General features: G+C 44.9%; 1 protein-coding gene across 4 annotated transcripts; it reads left to right on the top strand.

The window, feature by feature from the left end:
- Positions 1–72: 72 nt before the first annotated feature.
- Positions 73–22,931, top strand: RIPK4 (receptor interacting serine/threonine kinase 4). Of its 4 annotated transcripts, XM_083884756.1 has the most exons (9): positions 5,231–5,347; positions 6,117–6,218; positions 8,333–8,624; positions 16,487–16,635; positions 17,383–17,432; positions 18,460–18,618; positions 19,552–19,658; positions 20,175–20,427; positions 21,334–22,931. In XM_083884756.1, exons 3-9 carry the CDS (start codon positions 8,340–8,342, stop codon positions 22,509–22,511), a joined length of 2,181 nt encoding a protein of 726 aa, XP_083740882.1. In that variant the 5' UTR covers positions 5,231–5,347; positions 6,117–6,218; positions 8,333–8,339; the 3' UTR covers positions 22,512–22,931. The 4 variants fall into 4 exon arrangements, with proteins under 4 accessions (XP_083740880.1, XP_083740882.1, XP_083740881.1 ...); XM_083884754.1 differs by lacking the exons at positions 5,231–5,347; positions 6,117–6,218 and adding an exon at positions 73–310; XM_083884755.1 differs by lacking the exon at positions 6,117–6,218 and having other exon boundaries at positions 5,236–5,420.
- Positions 22,932–24,616: the final 1,685 nt, after the last annotated feature.

Genomic DNA, 24,616 nt, shown 5'->3' with positions numbered 1-24,616 from the left:
CCCAGGGCCCGTCCCAGGAAGTGACGGCGGCGGGTCCCCCCCGGCACACCTGACTCACCTGGGCGGGCTCAGGGGCGGCGGTGGCTGCGCTCCGCGGGGCCGGGCGGTGTCCGGGCACGGCTGCGGCCATGGCGAGGGACGGCGGCTCCCCCTGGGCCATGGGGCTGCTGAAAACCTTCGAGGAGAGCGAGTTCAGCAGCTGGGAGAAGATCGGCTCGGGAGGGTTCGGGCAGGTGTACAAGGTGCGGCACCTCCACTGGAAGACGTGGCTCGCCATCAAGTGTTCGCCCAGCCTCCATGTGGATGAGAAGTAAGGGAGGGGGATAAAGGGAATGGGGGACAGTGTGGAGGGTGGGGGGGACAAGGGGCTCTTCCCACAGAGGCGCTTCAAGCCCTCGGTCACCCTGAGGAGCCGCGCGGCCACCGAGCGCTCCTTGTGCGCAGCCCTGCCCGGCTCACAGCCCCCAGCAGCAGCAATAGAATCCATGAAACAGCCCAGATGTGTCGCCTGTTCCCTGGGAACCGTGCGGGAAGCATTCCTGCCCTGCCCAGGCTGAGCGTGTGCCGGCTTGCACGGACACTCCGGGACACACCGAGCGCCCCGGGATGGGAAGGGAAGGGAAGGGAAGGGAAGGGAAGGGAAGGGAAGGGAAGGGAAGGGAAGGGAAGGGAAGGGAAGGGAAGGGAAGGGCAGGAGGAGCGGGGATGTGGCTGGAATCACAGCAAGGACTTGGGAAGAGCCAGGTGCAGGAATTGTGGCTCCTGTGGTGGCAGCAGGCTCGGGCTGGGGGGAGTTGGGGTGTGGGCGCTGGAGTCGGGGTTTGGTGTCTTTAGGGAGTGGGAAATGTGTCCGGCTGCAGTGCAGGGACAGCGCTTCTCTCTGTCTGTCCGCTCGGGATGGGTCCGTGGGGGTGTGTTGTGTGGCAGGTGAAGGTGCCCCACGCTGGGACTCCCCTGCCCTCTGTCACTCGCTGTGGTGGGGACAGTGGGCTGTGCTGTTCTCACTCTGTCTGTGCGCGATCGCAGCATCACAGATCGGTTTGGGTTGGAAAAAGCCTTAAACTCATCTCCTTCCATGAGCAGGGGCACCTTCCACTAGAGCAGGGTGCTCCAAAGCCCATCCAGCCTGGCCTGGAACACCTCCAGGGATGGGGACTATGGAGTGCAGGTCTCCTCTCCCAGGACAGGAAGGGTGGCAGATGCACCTTTAGAAACATCCCTGTCCTGTAGTGGCTTCCAGCAGCTCAGCCTCTGTGCACAGGGAGCTTCAATATGCACAACTCGCCTTCCTGGAGCTTTCCCAGCTCCACTTGATCTCTGGGATCTCTACCAGCTCACAAGCCGATTCTGCAGTTCGGTTTTTGAGACGTGGATTGGCTCTGTCACAAAAGGTCTGCTGTTGGTGCTTTTCCTGCACAGGGAGGGAGATAACCGAGCCCAAGATTGAAAACGTTTGTAAACTCATCTTCTGCAGGATTTCTGGGGTAGCTGAGCATCTTTTCCAGTGTCTGAATTGCTGGCTTTGCAGTAGGCATAGCTTATAGAGTGTAGTAAATGAAATAAAATATTCTTTGGAGAGGGAGAGTTTACTATATGCACAGGGTAACTGTGCTGAATAAAATGGAAAAGACGTTTAAATTGTAGAGTGTGTTTTATTGTGCTAATCCGCAAGACCCCTACTTTTAAAACCTAAAAGGAGATTTCAGGTTTGATGCTTATTGATCAAAACAGTACAGTGGATGAATAATTAGGAAGTTAAGATTAAAACATGTCTTAAAAGTAAGCTAGAACTTTTCATTTGTAGTGGACATCTAGAAATTTACTCTGAAAGTGAATTTTCACTCTTGAGACAAAGGATGCTGCTACCTATTGTATTATGAACAATTAATTTTGAGATTTTCTATCAGATCTCTCTATTAATATGTGCAGTAGAGGGCCACCTGTCCTCCGTGGCCATGAGGTGTGCAAATACTGGGAGACCATACAAACATGCAGCTCAGTAAGCAAAAAAATGCCTTGAGAATTTGGGAACTTTGAGGCCAAAGGGCTCCTGCAGCTTCTGATTGATTTTAATACACCACTCCTTGAAACACTGATTTATTTTACTGCAGAATGTGTGCTTCAGGTGCTTGAGGAGAGCATTGATAATAAATTAGAGTGTCCCTGGCCTTTGAAAGGGCTGTCCCTGCAAAATCAATGTTAACTGATTATTTTATTTTAATTTATTTTTTTTCTCCTTTGATTCTTGGGTTGCTCCATCAAACCCCTTTCAGGAGATGGTTATGCTGAGACTTTTTACCCAAAACTTTTCTAGTAGACTTGTGCTGTTCAAACAGTGGGGTGGGGGGCACAGACAGAATCAACCACAGCCTCTTCAGCTGGCAGGTTGCAACAAGCCTGAGTAATTAGATTTTAATCCAGGAGATTAACGTGACTAGCTGTTTCTTGGAACCCTGTGAAGAGTTAGAAGACTTGCCAGTGGTATCAGAAACATTAACTGAAAAGCACGGAGGCTTTTTCTGATGTATTTATTTGGTACCACATTAAACCCCTGTTTGTAATGCCTTGGTGGTGGTAATACTTTGTGTAGTCTCTCTTGGTGTGTTTCTGCAGACAGTGGGAGATTTGGAGTAATTCCCTCGGCAATTATCACATCATAGAGCCAAGTGGCCTCAAGCAGAAGAAAAACCGAATGTAGAGACAGAAGCGTTTTCTGCCTTTGAGCCCAAGCCCTCTCAGACAATCCAGCCAAATTCCATTCCTGACACCTTATTTGCTCCCACTTTCCCTTCTCCTGAGGTCTGGTTTCCCACATGGGGCTCAGGATGTTCTCAGTATGGGGAAGTTCAGGGTAAATCTGAACAAAAGTGTGACCCAGGAAGGTGGAGGAGCCTCTCCCCCAGGACTTGGAGTGGAGAGAGAGCGAGTGAAATCTCTTCTCTTTCCCCGTGTGGGCCAGAATGGAAGTGTGGTCTGGAGAAAATCAGTGGCAAGCTCGGAGAGAAGAGAATCATTTGTTGATTTTTTTCCTGCTGCACATAAACGTGCTGACTGTGAGGTGTAACATTTCCTGGAGAGGGATCTTTACTGGAGGTGTTGGCCATGGGGAAGACTACAGGGTGTGGAGGTGGAAAAAAATTCGTGATTAAGGAAAAGAAATCCAAGCAAAGCCCTACATGTATCTCCCTCTGCACATCCTGGATTTGGGAATGGAGCAGGACTTTGAAATTGAGGAGGTTTTAGAAATGCCTTTTGTTAGTGGATGCTGCGTTTATTGAAGTGGTGAAGGTGAATCAATGTCTCTTCTGTGTAGGGAGAACCTAAAAGTCACCTTGTGCTCCTTAAAGAGTAGGGTAGAGCCTTGTCCTGTCATCCTCTGGGACCAGAACTGCACTGCAGAGATCTCTTAGCAGGGCTGACATCTGTTAACCTGAAAAAAGGGATTTTTCTTCCTTTTCCCCTCCTTGCCCTGACCATGCAGTGGTTATTCTTGTCTTCTCATATTCACATTCTTCTCTGAGAGTCAGCAGTGTGGAAGCTGTTAAATGTGTACCCTGCAGAGCAGAGGCCACTGTAAAACCTCTGCCATGATGCAGATGAGAAGTTCCAGAGGACATCCAGGGTGGTGAAATTTGGTGCACCACCAGTTTGGGAAGGGGTACCTTAAATTCCCGCCTGCAGAGCAGGGCTGGATCTCCCCTGGCTGCTCTGTCTGGAGGTGTCTCACACAAATGGCCCCATTACAACTTTTGGAGTTTCTCTGGAGCAACTTTTAACTGCTCTATCTCAGACTCCATTAGGGAAATGTGGTGGTGGTGGTGGGGGAATATAAAACTGCAAGGACTGCCTGGTGAGTCTAAGGCTGTAGTTTTACAGCAGTGTTATCTCTAGGGCACAAAGATTGGATCCATGCAAATGCAGGTACAGCTGTAATTCCTGCTGTTCTTGTGGCAGGGTTTGTGGGACAAGGGCTGGGCCCTGGGGACTGGGGCAGTGGGCAAGAGCAAGGCTCTTGTCTCTCCAAGGGAATCCAAGGAATGCAGCCCTGTCTGACTTGGACTGGAAGCAGACAGCTCTTTGGAAGTCTCCAATTCATGTTTTTAGTTGCTTTGAAAAGGACTGATCTGTACTGAGTTCTCTGACAGAGATGCTCTTTGGCACTGGAGCCAGTGCTGGAGCTCTCGATGTGTGGGCCCCTGTCTTCTGGTGCTATTTACAGGAGAAAGTGTGTGCAGCCCATCATTTACATGACCTCAGCTGTCCTGTGTGTAAGCTTTTGCGCTTTTTTTCCTTTTTTCTTTCATTTTTTCTTTTTCTTTCATTTTTTCTTTTTCTTTTTTTTTTCTTCTTTCATTTTTTCTTTTTCCTTTTTTCTTTCGTTTTTCTTTTTTCTTTCATTTTTTCTTTTTCTTTTCTATTTCATTTTTTCTTTTTCCTTTTTCTTTTTTCTTTTTCTTTTTTCTTTCATTTTTTTCCTTTTTTCCATTCATTTTTTTTCTTTTTTATTCATTTTCTCTTTTTCCTTTTTCTTTTCTCTCTTTTCTTTGTTTTTTTTTCTTTTCTTCTTTTTTAACCTTTTTTCCCCTTTTCTCCCCTTTTCCTTTCCCCCCTTTTTTCTTTTTGCTTTTCTCTCCTTTCCCCTTTTTTCCCCTTTTCTCGTTTTTCTTTTCCCCCTTTTTTTCTTTTTCCTTTTCTCCCTTTGTCCATTTTTCTTCCCCCCTCTTCTTTCTCCCTCTTCTTTCTGTTCCCCCTTCTGTCCCCCTCTTTCCCCCTTTCCCCGTTTCCTTCTTTCTCTCCCTTCTCCTCTCCCTTTTCCCTTTTTATCTTTTTCCTTTATTACTATAAAGTTAAGCTATACTACTGGAGGGAGAGGGGAGCAGAGCCGAGGAGATAATTCTGACCTAGAGAAGATAATTCTGACTCTTCAATCTCATGTGTATTAAATAACATCCAATATTAACACAGGCTAGACCGATGTCTCTCGACTGACAAACCCCACCAGGAGCTTTTGCCTTTCCCTCACTTGGGGTAGCTCAGAATGAGCCCCGGGATAACTGAGCAGCCCAACACCCCCCCCGGTCCCCGCCCTTTGATGTGCGGGATGTGAACTGGCGGCTCCAGCCCCAGCTCGTGTGTCGGGGCCATGGGCGAGAACAGCCCGCTCTGTGCCCAGCGCCGGGGGCATCCTGAGAGGGGAAAAGGGGAGGGAGAGACACCTTTGATCTGTGCCTGGTGGAGGAGATCTTGGCTTAGCGAGCTGTTTGTGTTAATGCCATTAATGCAAGCGCTGGCTAATAGCCGCTTTGGCTCTCTTCGCTCCTTTTGTCTTCTTTTCTGTTTTCAAAAGGTGACAAGGGGCCCTTCTGAAAGCCGCCTGAGCTGTCCCAGGCCTCTGGCTGATTCAGTTTTGAATGCTCTGGGTATGGGAAAGTGCTGAGGGTGGTAATTGTTGCACGGGGGCTTTATTCAAGCAGGCAAATTAGATAGAGGGCACTCGCCTGTTACTCTGTTAATTCACTCAATGAGCTGGATCTGGTCCAGCTAATTGCGGACAGGGAGCTTTAAAAAAAAAAAAAAAAAAAAAAAAAAAAAAAATTCTGTGGGGTTTTTTTGGTTTTTTTTTGTTTTTTGTTTTTTTTTTTTTTTTTTTTTTTTTTTTTTTTTTTTTTTTTTTTTGTTTTGTTTTGTTTTGTTTTTTTTTTTGTTTTTTTTTTTTTTTTTAAGAAAACGCCCCATTTCCAGCAGCCAATCTGTGTTTTTTGGCGATGCTCTCCGAGGCTGTTGCTAGCCTGAGAACCCCATCCCGAGGAGTCTAGTGGTTCCTGTCAGAGCTTGGCTGTTGCTGGGCTCTGGCTTTGCCTGGGAGGGCTCAGACAGGTATTTTACATCCCTGACTCCAGCGCTCAGCCCGGTGAATTATGCTGGCTATGCGTGTGGCTCGGGGGCAAGGAGTTGGTTGTGTTATTCATGGGCGCTCCCTTCCAGCGTGCCAAAGAGCAAACTGGGTACTTGTCTGCAAAGGCAATTATTTCACAAGAAAGTTGCTGTAGGGAGCAGCAGGAGCCAACGTGGTTAATAGAAAAGATCTCCCTTATCTTTTTTTGTTTCTCTCTCAGCGTGTAAGTCCCTCTTTAGACCATCTTTCAGCCTGATTTCAGCCTCTGAAATAGTTTTGGTGCTGCTGGCTGTGCCCCGGTGGGAAATGTTACCTGCAGCAGGTAATGTTATTGCATTACCATTTAATGCATAAATGTTATTGCAGGCTGCCTCAGCAGGTGAGCAGAGCACATTCCCAGCCTTGGGGAGTGTCCTGCTGCCGAGTCTGAGGGCCAAATGCAGCTCCCAAAATCTGAGGGTCCCTCACAGGCTGCATTTCAGCTTGTCCCAGGTCATCCAGGCATTGGAGGATGCGTGAGAATCAAAGACTTGTCTGTGTGCAGGCTGGGCTTGGTGTTTTCTCTTTTTAGAAGTGGGCAGTGCTACTAGCTGGACTTGGATTTGAAATTTTGGTTTTAAAAGGGTTTGATTGAGCTGAGGTTCTGCTGTGAGGGTCCCACAGTGGTAACTGGCATCACTTGCTGGTGGCACAGAGCACAAACTTTGTCCTGTTACTTCAGGAGCTGTTGTCCCTTAGATAATGTGCTCATCTTTGGGTGAATTGCAGGAGCTGTTGTGTAACAAGAGAGGGTCTGCTCAGGAAATAGGACCTGTTTGACCTCCCTGTGCCCTCTTTTGTGAATCTCTGGCAGCAGTAGTGATGTGACAGTGCCCATGGCCCAAAGCTGCTCTGGGCATGGTTCATAATAACTAATAAAGCAGTTTTTTTACAGATTGGAGGGTCTTTAAACCATCAAGTGTGGCTCCTCTTTGTGGGCACAGCCAGCCTGGGGAGAGGACCCTTGTTTCCTCTTTCCATTTTAAGGCCTTGTGGGCTGTTGCAGAAGGCTGGGAGTGAAGTGCAGAAGAAAGGCACAGCAATTAAGGGTCTTGACCTGGGAGGCTGCAGCTGGGACTGAGTAACACTTAACCCTGTGCAGGGTCAGGCTGAAGGTGTCCTGTAAACAACCCGGGGTGCTCATTACAGCTGGGCCTGTTACATCACTGAAAATGGTGTGCTGGGAGCTCTCTCCTGCTGGAGCTGAGCGAGTGCAGTTTTGGACTTGTCAGATCTGTGTTTTGGGGAGGCTTTTTGTTGTGTCTCCCTGGTTACAGCAGGCAGTTTGTTCCCCACAGTGGTGTGTCCAAGGATTCCTCTCCCAAGGTTTGGGTCTGTGTGCACTCAGGATGCACCAGCAGGGCGATGCTGTCCGGCCTCTCTTCTCATTAACACAGCCCCATGACTCACAAAAAGTTAATGACTTCAGCACAAGGAGTTACAGCAGTGGCAAAGCTGGGCTCTGCATGTGTCATCCTCCTCCTGAACAGCACAGCATAACCACCAGAGCAGGGAGATGGGCTTTGCACTCGGGGTATTCACACCATGGAAGTGTAGGGCTCACCTGTGGTCCTGCAGCTGGGAGCTGCCTACCAATGAAAGCATAAAACCCCAAATTAGTTGTAGGAGCATTTGTGGACGGCAGGGAGAAGGAACTCTGCAGACCTGAGATATTCTAGAAACACGTGGTTTTATTGCAAGGGTCGTGGGTAAAAAGGGCTTTGCCTTCAGCCACCAGCCTGGGCTGAAGGGAAGCCCCAAAGAAAGAGGGAGAGAGAGAGGGTATGAGGTAAGGGAGGTAAAAAAGCTAAGAGAGGTAAGAGTAAGAGAGAGCGAGGACCTTATTACAATACATTATATCTCCTTTTGTGTTGAATATTCTAATCTACAGTGACCAACTGGCACAAGATACAAAACCTACAAACTTTGCATGCAGCCTATGAGAACTACTATATTACCATATCATCCTATATTCTAAACTCTAAAGACTACTTTTCTTATCTACCTTTTCCCTGATGCCTCGGCAGGGTGGAGAGGGGCTACATCCTTGAGTCCTTTTGTTTTCTGTCCTTCAACCCATCTCCAGCTAATCATCATCTTCCTGCCTGCCATGGTCATATCTCAAAACTGGCTTTCATTTCTATTTCACTCACAGGTTTTACATCTCCAGTATGTCTTACCAGGCAATCATATCTGCAAGCCCTTCCTGTCCCATCTTTCCCAACAATTAGTAAATATGCAAATACACCTGGAGTGCAGGCTGGTGAGAGGCAGCGTGGGTCAGTCAGGGGGTGATAATGAAATGTGGTATTTGGTTTTATTAGAAATGTTTTGTGCGTGTCTGGCCTGAGGAGAAACGGCTGCTCCATCCTTCACCTCCCATTCTCTTCCACCCAGGGAGCGCATGGAGCTACTGGAAGAAGCCAGGAAGATGGAAATGGCAAAGTTCCGCTACATCCTCCCCGTTTATGGCATCTGCAAGGAGCCCGTGGGCTTGGTCATGGAATACATGGAGACAGGATCCCTGGAAAAGCTCCTGGCCTCCGAGCCCCTGCCCTGGGAGCTGCGCTTCCGCATCATCCACGAGACAGCCGTGGGCATGAACTTCCTGCACTGCATGTCCCCCCCTCTGCTCCACCTGGACCTCAAGCCTGCAAACATCCTGCTGGATGCCCACTACCACGTCAAGGTATGCACTGGGACCCACCTTTGGGTGTTCCCTTGTGGCTCCTGCCAGATGCAAAGAGCCTGAGAGAATCCAGGAGCGTTCCTTTAGAGGTAGAGAAGTGCCCACTGATCCAGCCCCTCTGATTTCCAAATTAAAATCCACCCAAATAGAGCCCTTAAATAAATGGTATGCACCATTTTAGTACATAACTAACTTGTGAGAACTTGGGAACTTGTGAGAGCCCTCCTGAAATTTTAGAAGGATGCAGTGAACTCTGGTTCTGAAACCTAATGGATCCTGCTACAAAATTCCTTGCAGCATGGTCATGAGAACAGGGAGAGAAAAGAACCTCTAAATCATCTTTGCCACTTCCACAGCTGCCGTGGTTGCCTTGTTCTAGGTCTTTGTCTGCACCACTAAATGCATAGATCTCATTTACAGCTGGAGTCTGGAGAAGCTTTCCCAGAGGCAGCTCATTCCCATTTGCTCAGAGCATGTACAGTGAGGAAGTATCTCTGTCCTGACTGTTCATGCATACCACAGGTCACTGAAAGGAATTTTTTTTTTTTTTTTTTTTTTTTTTTTTTTGTGGCTGTAACAGCATGAAATTATTTTCATTATCCATTTCCAGAGTAAACTGGCAAACTTGTTAGGTTTGTTTGCTGGAGGTTCTGTGGTCAGCTGGACCAAGGAGGTTGTGCTTGCTTTGTCAATTTTCTTTTTAGAGAGCATAAAGACTGAAATACAGGTTTTTCCCTATTTTTTTTAGTGTTCAACTTTTTTTTTAGCAATGCCATAATCCATCTGCTCCCTGTTTTCCTGATCCCCTCACTGATCAAGTGCCTTTGGTCTTGTCTGTATCATTCTAAAAATGAAATTTTCATTAAATAAAGATTTCCTGATGTCATGAGAGGGTTGGAGTCATAAGAGGTGTGTGCCACTAATGAAATCACACTTGTGACACTCTCAGGTTTTTTATTAGATCTCTTAGTGATTTATTTCTTAGAAGGATTTTCTTTCTGAGGCAGGAGGCATCTACAGGTGGTCATGCTATTTTGACCAGAACATCAGGATTTGATCTCTTGAAAGCCTGTTCTCACACAGTGGTGCTGAGAGGCCTTTGCTAAGTATTTATTTACTTTAAAGTTCATGCTTGCTTGCATAACTTCTTAAATTCCTGATTCTTGACTCATCCATGAGGCCAGATAGCAAGGCTGTGTTTTTCTCACCGTTTCAGGAGGTTGAAGTGCCTGCTGCACAGCCTATATCTGGGTGGTGATGTAACCATCAGGGGGGCAAAGGGCAAAATGTACAAAAATAAAAAAGTCACTGGTGAGGTCATTGCTGACATCTTGAACTGTTGCTTCTGTAGGAAACATTTTAAGGTCTTCAAATCCTTTCTGTGGAGTTCAGAAAGGGATGGTCTAATCCAAACCTTTCCCAGCCAGCAATCTTTTACATCCACAGGCATCTTGGAAAACCCTCCAAGAAGCAAAGCAGGCACAGGAACCCATATGCAAAATAAGAGATGAACATACTCTGTGAGGCGCCTTCGCTTTAAAAATGTGGCCCCAAACCTTCTTTTTGTGTGACGTGAAATTTATAATTAAATTTCAGACCCTGCAGCTCGATTTAATGTGCATTTTCTTGCTGGAAGGCTAATGGGGCTGCTGATTGAAGTGTTTTTAAATGTCAGCATTAATTTAGTATGTGACCTGTCCCTAATAGAGTCCCTAAGGTGAGTGAAGAGATGTTGCAGACTGCAAGAGAAGAGTTTGGAGGTAGGGAGGACTTTTACAAACTGTTTGCCCTTGAGCCAGGAAACAGTCAGTCTTCCAGTGGAGAGCATTAGAAATGCTGCTGTGCCATCCTGCAGTTAAATGCAAACACACCCAGCTCCTTTTACGAGCAGTGTGCTCACTGTAAAGCCCTGAGTGAGGCTGGTGACTAAGGCAGTGCTGCTGTACAGAACTTATCATCAAGTGGGTGCCTCCATATCATAAAGCCTGGGCATTACATAAGCCTGTGCTGGATTGGGAGGATAATTAGGAGGATGGGATTAGCCTGAGTAGAGATATAGATGGACAGATATTGACTTTACCAAAGGCACATTGGGGGATTCCCTGGTGATTTTAAATATTTGTATGTGGTATGTGTAGAATAAGGTAAAGCTTTGCTGTTTTTTGGAAGGTGGGTGCAGCCATCCTCCCTTGTGAGTTGGTGGTGGGAACTCCTTTCCCTGCCATCTCCTACCCCATCTTGTTTGCCTTAAACACTGTGCTTTTCTTGGCAGGATCATTCCATACCCAGGCAGGCTTTGCTAGGAGGGATCAGCCTCCTTTTATTTTTTTTCCTTCCTTCATGTCAACCTTTTATTTGCACCAACGAGATCCTCCCTTGCCCCTTTCTCCAGCATTCCTTACATTCACTCTTTCAATATTTACATGCTGTCTGACATCTCTTTCTCTGCTCAGCTGGACCTCATCTTTTGAGCTTTGTTCTTCAGCTCTCCTGCTCTCCACACACACTCTGGATGTGTCCCCTGAGCTGCTGTGATGTGGCAATCCCTGGCACAGGGGAAGCAATGCCACATTCCAGCTCTGCCCTTGTGAGTTTGCTCCTTGCCTGCTGTGCTGTGATCTCCCTGCAGGGCCCTTGGTAGGAGAATAAACACCCCACCACGTGCAGAAATCTCATGCCCAGCTTGGTGCCAGCTACCCTGCCCTCGTGATCTCTTCTGCTGCTTCCAAAATCTCCTGGTCAAGAGTGTTGCTTTTTGTTCAGGTGTTTAAAAATAAGCCAACCTGCAACTTAATAACTTTGGGCAGAAGCATTATTTTAAAGTTCTTCTTTCTCTCACTATCCAGCCTGGGCTTTTTGCAGCTCCTCATCTTGTCATTCATATATATATATATATATATATATATATATATATATATATTTGTACACATACACACACAGACATACATGTATATATATGTGTGGGTTCATGTACACACAGAGACAAGCCTGACCAGTTGTTTTTCATCTCCTGGATTTTTGGTTTTAGAGAACTCGAAGCAGAAGGAGCTGCTCTCAGCTGTGCACTGCTTTAAGCTCTCTGTAGTTGCTTTTCTCCCCTCCCAGTTCTCCTGTTTAAAAACAGTGTGAAGTTTGCTGCTGTGTTGTACCGTGCTGATGCTCTTGATGCAAAGGTTGCCTCTGTGGTCTTCACTTTTATCTGCTTCAGCTGCAAAATTTCTGAGCATGGAGTTAGAAGCAGCCTAGTCAGATGGCAAATTTCATAATCAGAAATCTTCTTCATGTAGGTTGTTAACTGTACATCCAAGCAATACCCAGAGGCCAGGCTGGTAAAGAGCAGTTGTGTCTTTTTATTAGACTGCCTGATGCAGGTAGCACAGCCACTTTTTTATCAGCTGCAATTGCTCTGCTGTTATTACAGATGAGGAGAGCCTTTGTTTTTGTGTGTCCCTTCTGCTGTTTTGCTGCCCTTCCTGATCAATGTTTCCATGCAGGGCTGTTGTTGCATGGCTCCTTAATCCCAACCAACAAAGCTGGTTTGCACCTTGATCAATTCTCTGATTGATCTAATTGTGGTGGCACAGGGGAGGGAACAAAAACCATCCCTGTTACAGTAATTCAGATTCTTGATAGATTAAAATGGGCGTTTGGCTTTGGTTTGTGTTGCTTCTGAAAAGAGCATTACAAATGTCCCACCTGAAATGGGTTTGGAGGAGTTAAAAGTTTCAAGGCAGGTTGGAAAAGGAGAGAAATACAGTCTGTTTCAGAAAGGTTTCTTTTTGTAGCTAAACGAAGTGCATTCATTGAAAAAGCCATTCATAAAGACATAAGTTTGAAGTGCAGATTGTGTTGGTATTTGGAATAAATTATTAGTCATAATTTTTAGTAGTCCAAATCCATGACCCATGCAAATTTCTTAAAAAGTTCAGGCATTTCTTAAGAACAAAAATGTAACAGCCTTTCCCCTCTACCCATAGAAAAAACAAACAAAAGAAGCCTCCCCCACCACCAGACACCTGAATGCTCCACAGAAAAATGTGAGGGTATTCTCAATATCCTCAATATTCTCAATGTCTCAAGTAGAAAGACTTTGTACAGAGACAAATACTGGATGTTCCAGCAGAGATTAAAAATTAATCCAGTGGATTTGATGCAGAAAACCTTTTGATGAGCTCTGTCCCTGAATCTGTTGCAGTGGGTTCTTGAGTTTTGCGTGCAGAAAAAGGGCATAAAGCATCAGGAGCTAATTGCACAGTTCAGGACCTCAGGAGGTGAGAGCAAAGTTCAGGTCAGTCTGTCAGGAGTCAGCAGTTAAAAAAAAAAAAAAAAAAAAAAAAAAAAAAAAAAAAAAAAAAAAAAAAAGGCACTTTCCAAGCACTCATTTTGTTTCTGGGAACTAGATCCCTGTAATGTTGGGAGTAGCTGACTGTAGTAGCTGTTGTTAACGTGAGCATATCTTCTAGTTTTCAAAAAATAAAATTACAAAATAAAAAAAAATATAGCAAAATACAAAAAAAAAAAAAAAAAAAAAAAAAAAAATCACAAAATACAAAAAAAAAATTACAAAAAAAATTCTCAAAGCACCCAAAACTTTTTGCCAAGTGAGTGTTTTTGTGTCAACTAGAATGGATGGAAAGACAGAGAATGGCAGGAGCTGAGAAAGGCTCGCACGTGCGACTGTTAAAAAACAAACTAAAATAAACTAAATAAACAAAAAATAAAAAATTTAAAAAATAGAAAGGTAAAATAAATAAATAAATAGATTGAAAATTTAATTTAATAAAAAGAAAGAGAAAATAAACATAAATAGATAAAAAATAAATTAAATAAATAGATTAAAATTTAATTTAATAAAAAGAAAGATAAAATAAATAAATAGATATAAATTAATATAATAAATAGACAAAATAAACAAATAAATAGATGAAAAATAAATTAAATAAATAGATAAAATAAATAGATAAAAATCAAATATAATAAATAAATAGATAAAACAAATAGATAAAAAATCAAATATAATAAATAAATAAACAGATAGATAGAAATCTTCAGCTCTTGGAATCCTTCAAGAAGAAGTGAGTGTTGAGGAGAACACGTGCAGCTCCCAGTCCCTGCCGGGTGCTCACGTGTAGGTTCTCATGCAGCCCTTGGAGCAGCAGAGCTGCCTCAACATGAACCCATCCCACTGCCTGCGTGGGCTTTGGCCAAGGCTCCTTTCTCTTCCTCCCACCTCCCCGCCGCGGGTTTTGCATGGAGCAGTCTGTCTGTCGCCTCCCTGTCTCCCCTGCTGATAACCACGTGTGCTTTTGAAGGGACCTGGCTGAAATCACCCATGTGAGGAGGGAGATTGTGGATTCCCTTGGAATTTTAGGGGAAGGGCAGAGCCCAGGGTGGGCTGCAGGGACCAGCAAATATGGGGAAGAAGGAGTGGGGAAGGATGTTTCATTTTTTCTGCCTTCCCTGGCAAGGGTGTTGCAGAATGAGGTGCCTGGCGAGCAATTTAAAGGCAAAACAGGCAAGTTAAATGGCTGGATCTTCCACCCACTGCACAGTTCCCACTGGTGTTTAAAGAAACCTGCATGACTAAACACACCATGCAGCGTGGAAAATTCGCCCTAGAGGAGCTAATAAAAGCCAGGAGAAGCTGTCTGCAGAATCTCACTATTTTGTTGCAGCCTGCAAGATAACAATTCCTCAATTTCCAGTGCTTTCCCCTGCAGAATTTGATATGATCGAAGCCCTGCTCCACAGGTGATTTTTTTTTTATTAATTGACATAATCCCCAGTCCTTCACACTAGGTATGGAGAGCTGCACAAAGTGAAGTTCTTGTTAGCCCAGGGAGGGTGTGTACTATGTACCTTAGCTGTTTTTGAGTTTGTAGGGTGACTTTTTCTGTCTGGAGTGCTGAGCTCTGCCTTAGCCCCCAGCCTTAGATTCACACACCGTAGCTGGTGGCACCAAACACAGGAGTGTCACCCTGCTGTCTGCATTTCATCTTCATTTCTTAACTCAGGCAGTAGGAAACACGGCATTGTTTAGACAAAGAGGGAGGTGTGTGGCTTTAATTATGCCTGGATTTCTTGAGGTGTACACAAGGCTCTGCCTCACGTTAATCAAAGCAGAGCAGAGCTTCACCACCACGGCGGATCCGTTCAGACTTGCAGCCTTCGGTTCATTTATTAACCTGACACCACAGCCTGGTGTGATGCTGGGGTTGGGCTTTTGTTCTTCCAGTGGAGCACCAAGTGCCCCAGACTCATGGTGCATTTTCTGCAGTGGTCCATTTGACTCTTCCCAGGGTGATCTTGGTGTGTGGACGAGGGTTTCTTGACTATTTGCTTCTTTCCTGGGCTCCAGTGCTTGGCTTGCTGAGGAGTTCCTCAGCAATCCCTCTCTTGAAAGTGTAGCTCTACAAGGGTGAGAAACTATTCCTCCAGATGACTTTGCTTTTTTCCCTTTGTCCCTCCTTTTTTTTTCTCTCTTTGTGTGGGCATTTTTTGTTCTCAAGCCATTCCCACATTACCCTACAGATTAAAGAGGGACAGCAGGTTGGACATAGCTGTGTTCTAGGGTGCAGCACTTCTCCAGCTCCTCAGAATGCTGAGCTCTTTGTCCATGGGAGAAGTTCTTGCTGAAGCTGTGTGGGTTGCTTTGTTTGTTTTATGGCAAAGGGAGATTCCTTGCGTGGCTTTGTAACCTGCCTGTTCTCCAGGAGGCTGAAGCTGGCAGCAGTTTTTCTCCCTTTCCAGTAATGGACACATGTTACGACTGGTTTTGTGGTATCTTTAGAGAGAAACTTCTCAAAGTGTGCAGTCGGAGCCTATTTAAAAAAAAAAAAAAAAAAAAAAGTTTTTTTTAATTATGCTTGTTGTTTTGAGGGAAAACTTTCTCAAAGGAGAAGCTGTGAAGATCAAAAGGGGAATGAGTCATTGAAAAACCTGAATATTTATTAGATAAAAAGAATGTATAAGTTAGGGGGAGTCTTATCTGACATGTAGACAAAAATCAGTGGGCTCAGTGATCCAAAAAGACTTGACTTTTTTCTTGAAATTTCCACTTGGCCCAATAGACATTTTTGTCCAGTGGGAAATAAGTAAGACAAAGGAAATTCCTTGCCTATCTGTTTGCTCGATGATTGGTATGCCTTTGAGAGCAAATGAATGCATATTTGCCTGACACTTCAAATTAAAGTGGAGGTGTGTCCTTTCTATAAACTTGCTGTCACTTGTTGTGCTCATTTCAGCTGCACTCGCTGCGTCACTGCACCGACTTGCTGCATCTCCTGGCTGCCAGAAAGAGTTCCCTGTGTGGGTTTTTTGGGGGGTGTGTGTGTTTCCTTTTGGGATTTTGGAGTACTTGGTGGCTCTGCTGTTGGGCTTGGTGCTCATTGGCATGGTCAGTGTAACAGTGGTACCTGAAAGAGTGATTCTCCAGAGTTCATTGGAGAGCCAGGACGTTTAAACACATCACACAACGTGAGGTTATGTAGGGAAAGGGGGTGGCAGGGCCAATAATTACATTAAAGTAGTTTGCAGTAGCTAAATTCGACTGGTTTAAATTACAATAAATTGTCTTGACTGTTTGTTGTGTTTGCCATGTAATGGGCTGGCATGCTGCTGCTTGCAAAAGCTTCTTGCCTTTATTTTTTTCTTTTTCTTCTTTTAGCTTAACAATAAAGAAAAACCTACCATAGCATTATGCTTCCAGAGATGTTTTATTGGCTGAACATTGTATTTGTTGGGTCATCTGGTTGCATCTGTTCTTTGCAGAAGATATTTTGTGAACACCTTGAAAGTCTGGTGATAACATACACTTTTCTCACGTTCTTCCTCTTCCTTTTTTTCTTTTTTTTTTTTTTCAGATTTCTGACTTTGGGCTTGCAAAGTGCAATGGCTTGTCCCATTCCCATGACATCAGCATGGATGGTTTGTGTGGCACCATTGCCTATCTTCCTCCAGAGCGCATCAAGGAGAAGAACAGGTGTTTTGACACCAAACATGATGTGTACAGGTCAGTGAACTGTGAAAACACCTAAATGCTATTTTAGTAACCCTGTAAAATTAGTCCTTTTTTACTTTTTTTAAGCTTGAAACCCCTAAATCCTCTGAGCCTCATCTTGAACTGTGTCGTGTTTGCTTTGGGTTTTGCAAAGTCTTTGTAGGGTAGAGACCTTCCAAAAACTGCAGGTGATGCTGGGTCTTGAAATTATTTGTTAGCAACTGGCAATGGGAGGCACTCTGCCCACCTTCTAAAGGTACATCCTGACCTACTTTTTGAGTCTGTGATAAAATTCTGAGTTATCTTCAGTGGATTTCATCACTCGGTCTTTGGCTCTTCTTTCGTGGCAAGATTATTAGGAAAAGGAAATCACAGCTTTAGATGAAAAAGATACCTCTTATTCTAAATTAAATGAATTTCTTTAAAGTCATCTTGCCGGGTAGAAGCATTAAATTAAATCCACTGTAATGCTTTCTCTGATTTTTGTCAGGGTGGATGTGCAGTGGTTGGTAAATGCTACCAAGGACTTGGCAGCCTGCAGCAAGTCCCTGTGTTTGCTGCCTCAGGTTCCTGCCTGCCAAAGCTAGACTATGAAATCATGGTTCTTAGCTGCATCTCTGTGTGTGTGTGTTCGTCAGCTGAATTAGATGCCAAAGTGAAGGGACAAGGAAAATAAATTATACTTCTGTGAGTTTTTTGTTTTTGTTTAAAAAAACAAATCTAGAATTTTTTTTTTTACCTTTTAAAATTTTTTTGTAGCTTTTCCATTGTGGTTTGGGGAGTTCTTACCCAGAAGAAGCCTTATGCAGGTAAGTTGTGTGTTATCTTGATTTCTTATTTTTTCCTTTTTCCCATTGGTAAGCAAAATTCTTGCCCCACCAGCCCCAGATTTTTGTGCATGACCTCCAAATTTGTACAGTCTTGTGTGGTAGACGCTTCTAAGCTCTCAAATTCTGATCACAAGTTCAAGTCCTCCTTTGTCCTGCATGGTGAAAACAGAACCTGCATTGCTGCAGAGATCCTTGTCTGCACATTTTTTGCTTCTGCTGGAGTTTGCTGCACAGCTTCAGACCAATGTGTGGCAAAGCCAACTTGGCAGGCAGCTGTGCTCCTGTTCAGGAGCAGCTCCTCTCTAGAGAGGTTCTGTAGTTTATTTGTAGATTGTGGGTACAGATTTGTTCCTTTAAAATAAAATAAAAAAAAAAAAAAGTTGTCTGTGAGAATAAGCCCTGTTCCACCCCACAGTAAATGCACTGCTCATCAGGCAGCTATTTATTCTTTATGACTTTTCCTGTGTCTGTGACTGGCCTATGTATAGCAAACATGTCCCAACAAGTTCCAGTCTACTATTAGTTTTTCTGCCAGTGAGAGATTCCGCTTAGCCCAGTGGTTGATTTACAGTCAGGAGCTGCATTACTGCACCTCTTGATTTGTGTTCTTCCTTCACCTTTAGGAATAGTTCAGGCACTTGGTCTAAATAAAACCAAAGGTTCTGTTCTGTTTTCCTACAGCAGATATGGAACTCCAAAGAGAGGTAGCAAAGAACTGTTTGAGCTTTTATTTTTTCCTTTTGTTCTTTATCTTTAATGGGTGGAAAAAAACCACAGTCACTCGCTGAAAATTGTTTTTAAGTGATACATGAGAATTAGCTGTTACTGCATTAAAAATATCTTGTTGGAGAGGACAAGCAACAACTTTTCCCCCTATTGATAAGGAAAGTAGAAAAAAATGTGCGAAAACAAATTTTCAGCCGAATGCACTTTTAATGCTCTTGGAAAAAAAGAGAAGTGATTTCTTTTGCTGGGATATCTAAATTTGTGTGCCTTTGCTTTACAGAGGAAAACAACATTTTACATATCATGGTAAAAGTAGTTAAAGGCCACCGCCCAGAGCTACCTGCTGTTTCCAAATCCAGACCTCATTCATGTAATAACTTGATCAAACTGATGCAGAAATGTTGGCAGGATGATCCTGGTGAGCGGCCAACATTTCAAGGTAAGATTTCCTCGTAACCTGGCTGCCCATTTATTCTTCTATGAGTCACCTTATTGCTCAGGACTCTGCTAATCCACGGGGTAAAGGCTGAGAAGCTCAGTGACAGAATAAATAGAGCACATTGTGTGGTGGAGACAATGATACAGGCCACTTACTCATTTGTGGAGGAAGGGATTATCTGAGGACATGTCTGACCATGATGGTGTTATGTAAACACGCCAGGAATAGGCCTTGTACTGAACCAGTCGAGCCATTTAGCCAGAAATATGTTTATTTCTGATAGTGTGTGTTAGGACAGAGGCCAAGCTGGAGCTGGTGTGGTTTGCAGTGTACCAAAGCATTGAAGGAACTGGCTCTTGAAATTTGAACTGTTGTATGTTGAGAAACTGAATTGTTTTCTTGTAATGAAACGGTTTGTACTGTCACTTCTCTGCCAGTAAAAGGTTTGAACTTGTCCAAAGCACCTGTTGTGAATTCAAGTGTGCAGAGGGATGTAGCAAGTGCTGTCACCACGTAGCTTCATTTAGCATTAGTGGGAGAGATTTGCCTCTTCCCTCTCCTTCTGCTCAAACAAGGAATGAGGACTTAAGGGATGAGGGATTCCACAGTTAAAAAAACAAACATATCTAAATCTGCCAGCAGAACAGTAGTTCCCATTTCACAGTCCTGCAGTGTGGCTCCTGTGTAACACCAGTCTGGTGTGACTGAAAATGAATTGTTTGGGCAGCTCTGTGTACACTTGGCTTGGCTGAACACTTTGTGCCCACTGAGGAGGCGCTGGATGGAATGGTCACCACTGGAGTCCTTCTCCCTCAATATCCCTCAATATCTCAGAGATTTTAAGTTGGATTGATAGAGCAAGCCAGCAAGGTGTCTCAGAAAGTCTCCTAAAAAATCCCCAAGCACTAAAACCTTCTCTTGTTTTCTTTAAAGAAATCACTTCAGAAACAGAGGCCCTTTGCGAAAAACCAGAAGATGAAACAAAAGAGATGATAACTCAGGACCTGGACACCAAGAATGCCCCAGAGCAACAGCCTGAGGTATTTTCTCTTTCACTTCTTGTTTGAACTTGCAGGGTTTTGGGAGGAACAGGTTCCTTTATGACCTGGAAAGTTCCAAACAACCTTCTCTCTGCTGCTTTTGAGCACCACTTTGCCTGATAGCAGTGGGTCTTGGTAAAGGACTGGAATGCACAAATGACAGCAGGGGCATGGACCAGCTCAGGAAAACCTCAGGGCAGAACCAAATGCATCTTATTCTGTGGAGGGAGAGCAGGACAGTTAGGAAATAAAGGCTGGAACTGTGTGGGTGTGACTGATCTTAAAAACTGTCACAGACAGAAGAGCCACTTGGCTTTAGTGGCTCTGTGAGTACTGATGGAAGCTGCCCTCCTGCTTCTGAAAAAAATCAGTGACCTTATGCATAGGTTTCAAATTTAATACGAGCAATGTTTAAAGGCTACCTGCAAACTGACAAATTTATGTTTCTTCTATAGGAGCTTTGTGCTCAGTTTTGTTTGCTGACCTTTCTAAAATGCTTGTGTGCTTCTCTTGAAGGGGATTTGTGCACTATCCCAGAAGAAACAGGAGCCTGCTCTACCATCAGTTAAGGATTACAGTCTCTCAGAGTTGCTGTCCCAGTTGGATTCAGGGATTTCACAGACTATGGAAGGGCCTGAGGATCTCAGCCGCAGCTCTTCTGAGTCCAAACTTGCCTCCAGTGACAAGAGGCTTTCAGGAGTTTCATCTGTAGATTCAGCTTTTTCATCCAGAGGATCCCTTTCCCTTTCCTTTGAAAGGGAGAGTTCAGGTAATGGTCAAGTTTTCCTTTGTAGTTGTTTGGACTGGGGGCATGGGAGTCAATGGGTTGGAGAGTAGAATAACATTCTGGAAATTACTGTTAGCCTTGCTTTCTCTTGCTGTCAGCACTACAAATTTGTTTACTGGAGGTAGTTATTTAAAAGGAAAAAAAAACAAAACAAAAATAAAAATAATTATGCGGTTCCCAAACATGATCTAATGAGAAATAATAAATCTCATTTACTTTTGTAAAGGAGTAAACTCCCATTAAAGCAATTACAGAATCAGTCATGTAGAGGTTGGTAGGAAGGGAGGTCACTGCTAGTCCAGCGTCCCGCTTGACGTGGGATTAAAGCCACTGCCCAGTCAGCTCAGCTGAGTTTGTGGCTTTTTCAGTTATAAACCTAAACCTGAGCACCTGAGTTTTTGAGAGGACTCAAGTCACCTTCTCAGCAGCCCCTGGGACTGTTGTGATAATAAAGACCCCCTCACCTTTCAGTCCAGTGCTGCAAACCCCAGACATCTGTTTTCCAGTTAGATAAACAATGGTTAGTGCGGGGAGATCAAACCACAACACCCTTTGGTTTTCATGCCACAAGAAACAGAGTTAGTAGGGGCCCAAATCTGTCCTGAAGGTGTTCTGGGACTCCTGTGGGGCAAGGGGGGTGGATTGCTCTGCAGGCAGCTCATTGCTGAAATCATGAGCAGGTAACATGGATATCAGAACTGTGATGCTGTCTTTTCTATAGCACCTTAGAACAGTTTGGGTTGGAATGGACCTTTAATGAGTAGGGACATCTTCAGCTAGATCAAGGTGAATGTTTTCAGGGATGGGGCACCCACCACCTCTCTGGCCAACCTGTTGCAGTGTTTCACCACCCTCATGGTAAAAATTTTCTTCCTTGTATCCATTTAGATATTGGCACTACAGACATACAGAAGAGGAAGCTAACGGAGGCAATTTTGTCTGGAGATACCAGCAAGCTGATGAAGATCCTCCAGCCTCAAGATGTGGATGTTGTTTTGGATGGGAACTCCAGTCTTCTGCACTTGGCTGTTGAAGCAGGTCAAGAAGAATGTGTCAAATGGCTCCTGCTGTACAATGCTAACCCTAACCTCACCAACAAGAAAGGCTCTACCCCTCTCCACATAGCCATCGAGAAGAAATTTAAAAGCATCGTGGAGCTGCTTATGGCCAGGAAAATCAACGTCAACGCCAAAGACGAGGACCAGTGGACCGCTCTTCACTTTGCCGCCCAGAACGGGGACGATTTCAGCACCAAAATGCTGCTGGATAAGAATGCCTCCTTAAACGAGGTGGATTTCGAGGGCAGAGCCCCCATCCACATAGCCTGCCAGTACGGCCAGGAGAACATCGTGCGCATCCTGCTCAGGAGAGGCGTCAATGTCAACGCCAAGGGCAAGGACGACTGGGTTCCCCTGCACTACGCTGCCTGGCAGGGCCACCTGCCCATCGTGAAGCTGCTGGCCAAGCAGCGCGGCGCCGACGTCAACGTGCAGACGGCGGACGGCAGGACCTCGCTGCACCTGGCAGCCCAGCGCGGCCACTACCGCGTGGCCCGCCTCCTCATCGACCTGGAGTCGGATGTCAACATCCAGAACGGGCTGCTGCAGACTGCTCTCCACATCGCTGCCGAGACAGGCCACACCAGCACCTCCAGGCTGCTCCTCAAGCACGGGGCAAACATTGAGGCGGCCACGGCCGAAGGGTACACGGCGCTGCACTTGGCGTCGCGCAGTGGCCACCTGGCCACCACCAAGCTGTTGATGGATGAGAGGGCCAGTGTCCTGGCCAGAGGGCCTTTGAACAGGACAGCCTTGCACCTCGCCGCGGAAAACGGGCACTCTGAGGTGGTGGAGGGACTCATCAGCACGGAGAGTATCAACGTTTCTGACAGTGAGGGGTTCACGGCTCTTCACCTGGCCGCGCGGGGCGGGCACGTGAAAGCCGTGGAGGTTCTCCTCAGGCACGGGGCTCACACTGACATGCCCAGGCTCAAGTGTCAGAGCCTGCTCCCCTCTGCTCAGCAGAGCAGGAATAACTCACTCACAGTGTTGTTAAGTGACACTTAAGCAAAAGGTGCCGAGTGGTGCTTTTTTAATTACCTGGGGAGCTCAGGGCCTTCTCCAGCTGTGCAGGGATGTGCTCACCAGTGGTGGCCGCTGACGGACTGAGGTGTTTGAGTGTGACTGAGGCCAGGGGCAGGGCCAAGAGCTGGATCTGCCATGGTTTGTGTCATTCATTCTGTGCCTGCCCACCCTGCCTGGATCTGGACATTCCCCTCCCAGGGACGTTGTGAGAGAAGGATGAGACTTGTGCATTCCCCCCTGCTTTTTTTTTTTTTTTCTTTTCCCTTATGTGGCAAACTAATTTAAGAACTAACATTATGCTTTTATTTTCCTCAAAACAAAAAGAAAAAAAAAAGATGGCATAGATTCGTGGTTCATTGCAGTGGTCAATATTTTGGGCTGAGAACCTCCAGTGTAAAATAAGCACAACAGCAGTCTGCTTGAAATTAATGCAAGAGTTGAACAAAAGGGCTATTTAAGATACAGTTAATCAGGTTTCTGCTATATTTTTTAATGGAGACATTGATTACAGATTTGCGTGTACTCAAAGTTTATGAGGCAGACTTAATAACAAGGCAGGATTCCAAAAAAACTAAGCAGAAGTAAAAGCTTAACACTGCTGTCTTCATGTACAGTACTACCTTGTATGTATCCTGAGACGAGTAAACTGGACTATGTGCTTAATGGTTTGTCTTAAATGAGGAAGTCAAGAGGTGAAATTCATACTGGACTGGAACTGGATGGTTCTAACACTGTTTTACCAATTTGCAAAACATTGTTTGGAGGGGCTGATGACTAGAACTGATATACTGTGTATATAGGATTTCTACCTGTTGTATGCTTTTTTTTTCTACTGAAGAAAATAGATTGCTTAGAGTGGGTATGTTTTAATACACCTTTTAATTTCACTCTTTTCGAAGTACAAATGTGGCCTGTTATTAATAAAAAATTGTGTTCCACAACTTGTCTGTATTTCAGAGTCAATAAAGCAATTGAAAGCCCCTTGACCAACAACAGCAGAACACAACTATCATATGTTTATAGTGATCACAGAATGGCCTGTGTTAGAAGGGACCTTAAAGACCCCCTGATCTGGGCAGGGACACCTTCCACTAGATCAGGTTACTCATCCAACCTTGTCCTGAATGATGTTGAAGCCCAAACTGTTGACATGTAAGGCTGCCCTCAGTTTTACATTCCCTGCAGCTTTACAGAAAGTCAGGAGGCTTGAAAGAATGGGAGGTGTTTGTTATTTACAGAACAAAACTGTAGAACAAAGCCTCATATAACCTAATCTTTATGCATGTAACACGTTGATGTGCAGCTGGGATGGTTTCCTCTTCTGCTGTAGCTTTTTGTGGAGAATGAAATGGTATTATAAAGTAGATGGTGAAGCCATGGAGGTCACAAAGCAATGCCACTCTTTAGCAGAGCATGGCAGTCCCAGCAAGCTCCTAAAGCTGCTGACAGTGAAACTTTTCATTCAACAAACTGTCATTTTCCTACTGCTTCCTTCCACTTCTTCGAACACCAACAAGGTGGCCATGTTTCATTAAGCTGTGCTTAATCACTGTCTCAATATAGCAAATTCAGCCACAGACCTCTTGGTCTCTCAAGCTTAAACGCTCGGCTTAGCCTTGCACACACCATTCCCTTCTATTTCACAGTCTCCTGAACAGTGAGATTAAAGATACTTAAATTCCGGTACTTGCCTGAAGTGCAAAAGAGCTGTAAGACCAGGTAACAGCAGTCTTGAACCTCCTAATAAAGGTGGTTCACACCAGCAAGGCAAGGGGAAAGTACACTTATAAAATGCTTTTAAAACTGCTCAAACACTGCTTCGCCAGTACATTCCTTCAGTGCCTAATAATAATAGGACATTAGCTTCTAATTAAACATGAGGCCACACTCATGAGTCCTTATTTCCATGCTTTCACAACAATAGGCACCAGCTATGCATTACAGAGAAGGCAACACAGCTGGCACTGGACAAAAAAACAACAAAGGATTGCAATGACATGCTGCCAGTATTGGAGTGGGTATTTCTCCCATGAACCAGCCTTCCTTGGGGGCAGGAGGGGTGAGTGGGGGATGCTAAATTGGCACTA

This window comes from Zosterops lateralis, assembly GCF_965231275.1.
Source record: "Zosterops lateralis genome assembly, chromosome: 2".
NCBI lineage: Eukaryota > Metazoa > Chordata > Aves > Passeriformes > Zosteropidae > Zosterops > Zosterops lateralis.
Note: the sequence above shows the minus strand (reverse complement) of the source record. Positions and strands in the feature narration are given on the sequence as shown.

Excerpts from the sequence above, each read along its gene's own strand:
- RIPK4 (XM_083884754.1), top strand. The coding sequence starts at position 129 with ATGGCGAGGGACGGCGGCTCCCCCTGGGCCATGGGGCTGCTGAAAACC. Across the intron at positions 311-8,332 it reads AGCCTCCATGTGGATGAGAA|GGAGCGCATGGAGCTACTGG; the intron begins GTAAGGGAGGGG and ends TCTTCCACCCAG. Across the intron at positions 8,625-16,486 it reads ATGCCCACTACCACGTCAAG|ATTTCTGACTTTGGGCTTGC; the intron begins GTATGCACTGGG and ends TTTTTTTTTCAG.